Source organism: Ictalurus punctatus, chromosome 13, assembly GCF_001660625.3.
Source record: "Ictalurus punctatus breed USDA103 chromosome 13, Coco_2.0, whole genome shotgun sequence".
NCBI lineage: Eukaryota > Metazoa > Chordata > Actinopteri > Siluriformes > Ictaluridae > Ictalurus > Ictalurus punctatus.
In genome coordinates this window covers 3,936,005-3,944,017 of record NC_030428.2, presented here as the reverse complement: position 1 = coordinate 3,944,017, position 8,013 = coordinate 3,936,005, and the positions used below count along the sequence as shown (strand labels likewise).

At 39.8% G+C, this 8,013-nt stretch overlaps 1 protein-coding gene across 2 annotated transcripts in view; it reads right to left on the bottom strand.

Moving 5' to 3' along the window:
• Positions 1-470: 470 nt before the first annotated feature.
• The window catches only part of LOC128634608 (NACHT, LRR and PYD domains-containing protein 3), a 37,120-nt gene continuing 29,577 nt past the window's right edge, over positions 471-8,013 (bottom strand). For both annotated transcript variants that reach the window (XM_053685301.1, XM_053685300.1), the window contains exons 8-12: positions 7,299-7,472; positions 5,321-5,494; positions 3,350-3,523; positions 2,942-3,115; positions 471-2,819 (exon numbers count right to left, since the gene is read on the bottom strand). In XM_053685301.1, the coding sequence (XP_053541276.1) occupies positions 2,783-2,819; positions 2,942-3,115; positions 3,350-3,523; positions 5,321-5,494; positions 7,299-7,472 (733 nt within the window). In that variant the 3' untranslated portion in view covers positions 471-2,782. The remainder of the gene's footprint in view (positions 2,820-2,941; positions 3,116-3,349; positions 3,524-5,320; positions 5,495-7,298; positions 7,473-8,013) is intronic.

Genomic DNA, 8,013 nt, shown 5'->3' with positions numbered 1-8,013 from the left:
AATTGCCTACCTTGCCTGCCCTGTAGATACGCCTCTGGGTGTGCCTGATCAGAAGTCCGGTGATTGAGAAAGAGGCAGAGTGTGTGTGTGTGCGTTCTGGGAACTGTAGCTCATGGCGGCCATGTCTGTAGGCCGTGAAGCATGTTGGGAGATCTATGATGTTCTTGTGGTGAATCCATACTTGTAAAAAGTCATTGCACATTTCCTTGTGAAGATTTGAACACCAAATAGGAATGAGAGTCTGTAGTTTTGTAATGGATTGTGGTGTAAGTAGACAACTGACTTGTTGCATCACTAGAGGGAGGCAGAGAGCACTGTCTTAATCATAATCAGGGGTCATCAGCCCCATCTGTCTTCAGTCAACCTTGCCATACATGCAGTCCTCTTCAAAAGTATTGGAATTCGTTTGCTTTTGCTATACTCTGAAGACATTTGGGTTTGAGTTCAAAAGATGAATATGAGACAATAGATCAAAATTGAAGCTTTAATTTCCTGACATACACATCTAGATGTGTTAAGCAGCTTAGAACATTTTTGTAGTGAGCAAAAATATTGGAACAGATAGTCTTCAAGGAAATCAAAGTAAATAAGACTAGTAAATAAGGTTGCATATCCCTTCCTTGCACTAAATAATCAAGCACCAATCCACTGACATCCCAAATTGTTACACTCTTCTTTTGTGGTGCTTTTCCAGGCTTTTACCACAGCTTCTTTCAATTGTTGTTTGTTTTGAGGGGTTTCCCCCTTTAGTCTCTTCTGCAGGAGGTGAAATGCATTCTCAAATACACAAATCCCAAAATAAAGTGGAAAGATTACCTAGAATGTGGAGGTTATAATAACAGCAAAGGGGGACTAAATCTGTAATGGGATATTCAACAAGCACATATGGGTTTGATGGTATTGTTGGGTTTTGTTTCCATCTTCACACCAACACATAATCACTGCAATGCAGACAAATTATGACCACACGCTACAAGCCCCTGAAATAATAGCCTGTCCAGGTAGGTATAAATGGCGTTGGCACATTTATAACACACATTTGCTGTCAACAGAACTTGTTCTTCCAGCAACCAACAATCACAGTGTAGCAAAGGATTCAAGCACTGGACATAGTTCTATAGACAGGAAGTGATGTGTATAACGAATCAGTGCACCCTCTAGTGGGCATGCGCAACAGCGCCTCCAACCAACTTTGCCAAATTCACCATAACCTTTAATGGTTACCATCCCGGTGAACAATGAGAGTCCCATGAGTAGAACACCTAAAGGATGTCCTCGAAACTAAACCCATTCCTGACTGATCAACTGACTGAGCTATATGAAGATCTAGAGAAGTTTCTAAATTCAACTCTTGCGCTCGTGTGGTCACCTGGGGTTGAGACGCTAAAGATGAAACTATAATCATTTTGTACCCCTGTTGGACTAGACTGAAGCACTGAGGGCTGAGAACTAGAATCAACATGGACTTGACCCTCAGAGTTCCTTACACCCGTTCTCGTGTGGACTATGGCCACTTGTGAATAATCTCCAATTCTAGGTCCTTCTGGCTTGACTCACTCCTGGGGATGGAAAGGGCCAGTAGACCTGACCCATTGGTTAACCTGGTATATTGTTGCCAGGTAAGAACAGGTTTAAGTTCTAAGCAATGGACAGTTTTAATGGGTCCATCTTCTCCATGTGGTCTGATCTTATACAGCGTTCCCACTTCATCAATGTAGGCCACAATCTCAAACACAATGGAGCGCCAGACATCCTGAGTCTTACGGCAAGCATGAAAATGATTCTTACAATACACTAAAGTGCCAGGGGGTAGTATTGCTACTGAGTCAGGGCAATTGGTCCTATGGTGAATGACCAGTCTCCAAGTGCCTTCGGGAACTGGTATAAATGGAGGTCAAAAACTTTTGCTGTTGGTCCACACAATCTGAATGGGCACCATCTTCTTTACTACCATCAAGCAAACTATCCACTGGTAGCTTAGGTTTTTGGCCAAACATCAACTCATAGGGGTAGTCTTAAGTCGACTGGTGCATCAAAGAGGAGCTGTAGAAGCAATTCTTACCAGGCTACTAATTTCAGCTGCAAATCCACTGGCCACCCCAATAGCACCATTGTGCCCATTACCTTTATTCAAGGTCCCAGCTGAAAACAACTGACATGGACCTCATCAGGCCATTAGAGAGATGCGCGTATTGATTTGTGTTTTTCTGGTCTTATTTCATGCAACACTGTGTACAGAACCAGTGCCTCCATGCATGCTGAACACACACTGTTGCATAGGCAATTTTCTAAATCATCTCCTGGGTTGACCAAGACACTATATTCATGTCACAGCAACGGTTGGCAGGTTGCAAGGGAAATTTTCCACTGTATTTTCACATCTATTCTTTGGCACAAACCTCATGAATGTGAAATAGTGTAAAGCGCTTTGGAACCACTACCGTTAAAAAAGCGCTATATAAGTGCAGACCATTTACCATTACCATGCCTGCTCCTGCCTCGTGCTTTGGGATCAGTCGACTGTACATTTCCAGACGTGTACTTAAGCCTCATCAGTCTCCATCCCTGGGGCAGATCGTTGCCATTGTTTTGTACAGCAGATATTTTGTTACGTGTGTTGATTTCTCCTGTGTATGACCTTCTGCCTGTTCTTGACTTTGTATCTGCTCTGTCCCTTTACGTTTAATGATTCAGCTCCCAAACTGCTGGAAATGTGGGACGGGTTCTAACTCTTCACCAAAACTGCTTTATCCTGGAGAAGAGGTTTGAGGTGAGACTCCTGTCATACGCCTGTCCTGGTGAATTTATTATAGTTAATGCTGAAAGACAGAAGAGCATCAGTGTAAACACACATCAGCAGCATAAACACCAACACACACACACACATTATTCAGTATGATACAGTAGAGTAGAGTAAAGAGACAGTAAGTCACTAACTCACTATAATGTCTCCAGTTTACAGTGTGGATCCTTCAGTAGATCAGAGATCAGCTTCACTCCTGATTCTCCTGGATTATTACTGTTCAGATCCAGTTCTCTCAGGTGTGATGAGTTTGACCTTAGAGCTGAACCCAGAGCAGCACAACCTTCATCTGTAATACTGCAGTTATACATCCTGCAAGAAAGAAAACCTCCTCACACTTAACACACTCAGTTTTAGCTCTGAAAACATCAACTACACAAAATCTTTATATACAGAACATTTACTCTCATCTCACACACACAACAATGACAATATATCACATCACTACAATTACAATCACCACAGATGGAAACTGGATGTAGCTGTGTTTATTAAAACTCTGTTCTGTGTGTGTGTGTGTGTGTGTGTGTGTGTGTGTGTGTGTACCTCAGTATCTCCAGTGTACAGTGTGGATTCTCCAGTTCAGCAGAGAGCAGCTTCACTCCTGAATCCTGCAGGTTATTGTTACTCAGGTCCAGTTCTCTCAGTCTGGAGGAGTTTGAGCTGAGAACTGAGGACAGAACTCTACAGCTTTCTTTTGTCAGATTACACACACACAGGCTGGAAGAGAAATGATGAAGTGTTAGATTTATTTATCTGATTGTGAAATGAGGTGTTTCCATCAGGTGGGAAATAAAGTGTTTACCTGAATACAAGGTTCTAATGTCAGGATAAAAATATAAAATGAACAGCCTGTGTATAAACAATAAACTAGTATTGGCATGTTATTAAAGTAAATGTGTGTGTAATGCACACTGATCTACACGCTGTAGAAATAAATGTACTTTGTTCTGATGTGAGAAGTGATGTAGATATTTCAGCATTAACACAAAGCTGAGTTTCACAGAGACACTAAAACTGTTGGAGTTCATTGTTCTTTGGAGCTTAATCTAACTTTCACACACATACAAATCACATAACACACACACACACACACAGAAATACAAAGCTCAACAGCAGAAACAATGCTAATCCACACCATATAAAATACACACTTGAATGTTTTACTCATATAAAACACTGGGCCTCATTTATCACACTGGATACGAATTAATTTCTTCATAAACAGTGTGTAGGAGCATTTACACAAGAACTCTTTAATGTGCAAATTAAAATGTAATGTTATGGAACATTTACAGGATGTTGAGAGAAAAGGTTGATGAGGTGTTGGATCAGCGTTAAATGGTTGTTGATTGGTCTCTCTTTGTGCTAACTAACCTATCACTTTTCTTGTCAGGCAGGCTTTACAGTCGATCTCTCTCTCTTTTAAATGGTGTTTGAACATAAATGTGTGTTGGCAGAATGTGTACACAACCATCCTACGATGGTAAAAATCCACCCACTCCTTTTTTATATTCCCAATAAATCATAAGCAGTCGCAAAATGAGCCGTTTTTGTTTTCGCCCTAACGTGACATCACGTTAGAACAAGCCCCGCCCAGGGACTCTGCCCTATTCGCATAGCTCCTCCCCTGAGTGAGCTGCACACATTCGGCCATGTTCTCCACGCTAAGAATGAACACGAGAGTCTTCATGTACTCCCGGCACCAGACACACTGAAGACACAGTGAAGTTTTATTTTTGAAGGAAATGTGCCCCAAAAATACCTAAAATCATTTCACACCAGACTGCTTTGTGAACGAGGGTCAATACAAAGCAGGATTTGATAAAAACTTGATTCTCAAGCATGGATCAGTACCCACTGTTCGTGATCCAGCTTCATATCCAGAAGACGTAAATATTGCACTTTATATTTTGGGAATGTTTGCAAATCGATTTTCCAAATGAGCTTGTTAGCCGATTCCATGGCTAATGTGGCTAAAGTGCCAGAGTTATGTCCTCATTTTTATATTCAACCAGAAAACACACCTTAATTATGCACAATACAGTAAGGTGATTGTCTTTTTGAATATTGTGCAGGTTTTCTGTGAATCATTTTACACCAGGCTGTTTTGTGAATAAGGTTGTTAGCAGATTCCACAGCTAATGTAGTATCAGAAGCAGGAGCTGGTCTCTTCCGGAAAGGGGGCAGGGCGCAGCAGCTCATTTGCATTTAAAGAGACACACACCAAAACAGCCTGTTTTTGCTTCCACCCAAAAAGGGGCCTTTACAGCAGGGTATAAGATCTGTGGGGTATTTTGGGCTGAAACTTCACAGACACATTCTGGGGACACCTGAGACTTATATTACATCTTGTAAAAAGGCTTAAAATAGGTCTCCTTTAATACTATATTTATTATTTTATTTTATTTTCCATTGTGAAGCACTGAGCTGCATTTTATGTTTGAAATGTGCTATATAAATAAAGTTATTATTATTATTACTGTTGTTGGTTGGTGTGTGTGTGTGTGTGTGTACCTCAGTGTCTCCAGTGTACATTGTGGATTCTTCAGTCCAGCAGAGAGCAGCTTCACTCCCGAATCCTGTAGGTTATTGTGACTCAGGTTCAGTTCTCTCAGTCTGGAGGAGTTTGAGCTGAGAACTGAGGACAGAACTCTACAGCTTTCCTTTGTCATATTACACCCCCACAGACTGGAAGAGAAATGATGAAGTGTTAGATTTATTTATCTGATTGTGAAATGTGGTGTTTCCATCAGGTGGGAAATAAAGTGTTTACCTGAATACAAGGTTCTAATGTCAGGATAAAAATATAAAATGAACAGCCTGTGTATAAACAATAAACTAATATTGTAATGTTATTAACCCCTTAAGCAACAACACTTACGTTCATTCCACCGGCAGGTATGAACACATACCTGTGTTCAGCATTGATTTGTTTTATGATCTCACACAACACAGTAGTGGTTAATGGCTCATATGAAAGTAGACACTTAAGACTTTAAGAATTATCAGTTATTTCAAGTATTTCTTCTTTTACCTAGCCTACCTGGGGCAATATATTCAGAATTTTTTTTTTTTTTTTTTAATTATAAAAAAAATATTTACTTTGAACACAACTGTTATACCTTCACAGCAAAGGTTGCTATCAACCCCATTTCTGGTCTCAAAGATGCCCCAAGTACTTGTCCATGAACACCAAAATATGAGGAAGTTATCTCTAACCACTAAAATTGTGTGTAAGGTTATCCAAACACAGGTAAAAATTCTCTCTAAATGACATAAAACCTCTCTAAATGGCACAAAGCCTTTAAAAATAGCAGACTTCTAGAAATAGCAAACTTTTTTTTTAAAGGCACAAAATAACCTCTCTAAATGGCACAAATGAAAACAAATGGCAGTAGCATGAACTCTGTTACACAGTGTGTAATTTCACACACACACAAAAGTCTGAAACATACTTATAAAATATAATGTTTATTAAAAATAGTTCCAGAGCCCCAGGTGAAGGAACACTTGTTCTCCTAATGGCTCAAATGATAGACACACAAGTGACCAGTAGTGACCAGTATACCTGCTGTATAAAGTTTTGCAGGAAGACCGCTAGAGCGGAGCGGCCATTTCCTGATAGTTTCTCTGCACGGCCCTGTAGCGCTGTGCTGATTGCCCTGTACCCGCTGACACACAACTCAAGACCAACGGATGCACGCATAAAAGGTTTGGTTGTGCTGATTACGCGTTTGATTTTCTCTGCCTCTGACTGGCCAATCATGTCGAGTTTGGGCTTGTTTGAAAGCTAGAAGTATCTACAATTGGTCCCTGTGGGTGTCAATCAAGTTAGATTGCCCGGTTAAAATTTAGGAGGCGGGTTGTTTAGCATAGCCTCAGAAGATGAGCTTTTTTAGAATGTGTCTCAGTTCAGTTTATGGTTAATTACTAAATTCCAGAGGAGTGGGATATCAAAACACTTAATGCATTTTGAAGAGGACATTTGTGATTAAATATGGAACTTTGCATTTGTTTTCTTCAATAAAGCTGATGGACTTTATACCGATGGAAATGTGCATGATTTATAAAACCGCGAGCGAACTGGATTTCCGTCTATGTAGGTAATGTAAGGTAGTAAACGTTTATACGAGTCCGATCTTGGGTTAAATGTTATAATTTTATTGTGGCAGTTGTATAAAGTGTTTCACTATCAAAAAAGCTTTAGTCCTGCTCTGATTTATCTCTGTCTCAATGTTTTCGTGGAGAGGTGTGAATTGTTTGCCCAGCAGGGAGCTCAAACTCCGCCCCTTTCCCATCCCCCTGCTCACCAGCAGTTAAGCACACAGCTGCAACTAACGATTATTTTCACAATCGATTTGTTGGTCGATTATTTATTTATTTATTTATAATTGATTAATCGTATGGGCGTGAACTTTCAGTGCCATTTTTTCATTTATTTGAATTATAATTATTATTATTATTACTGTTGTGGGTGTGTGTCTGTGTGTACCTCAGTGTCTCCAGTGTACATTGTGGATTCTTCAGTCCAGCAGAGAGCAGCTTCACTCCTGAATCCTGTAGTTCATTGTCACTCAGGTTCAATATTCTCAGTCTGGAGGAGTTTGAGCTGAGAACTGAGGACAGAACTCTACAGCTTTCCTTTGTCAGATTACACCTCCACAGACTGGAAGAGAAATGATGAAGTGTTAGATTTATTTATCTGATTGTGAAATGAGGTGTTTCCATCAGGTGGGAAATAAAGTGTTTACCTGAATACAAGGTTCTAATGTCAGGATAAAAATATAAAATGAACAGCGTGTGTATAAACAATAAACTAGTATTGGCATCTTATTAACCCCTTAAGCCCCGAAACATGCGTTCATTCCACCGGCAGGTATGAACACATACCTGAGTTCAGCATTGATTTGTTTTATGGTCTCACACAACACAGTAGTGGTTAATGGCTCATATGAAAGTAGACACTTAAGACTTTATGAATTAGCAGTTATTTCAACTATTTCTTCTTTTACCTAGCCTACCTGGGGCAATATATTCAGAATTTTCTTTTTTTTTTTTAATTATAAAAAAAATATTTACTTTGAACACAATTGTTATATCTTCACAGCAAATGTTGATATCAACCTCATTACTGGTCTCAAAGATGCCCCCAAGTACTTGTCCATGAAAACCAAAATATGAGGAAGTTATCTCTAACCACTAAAATT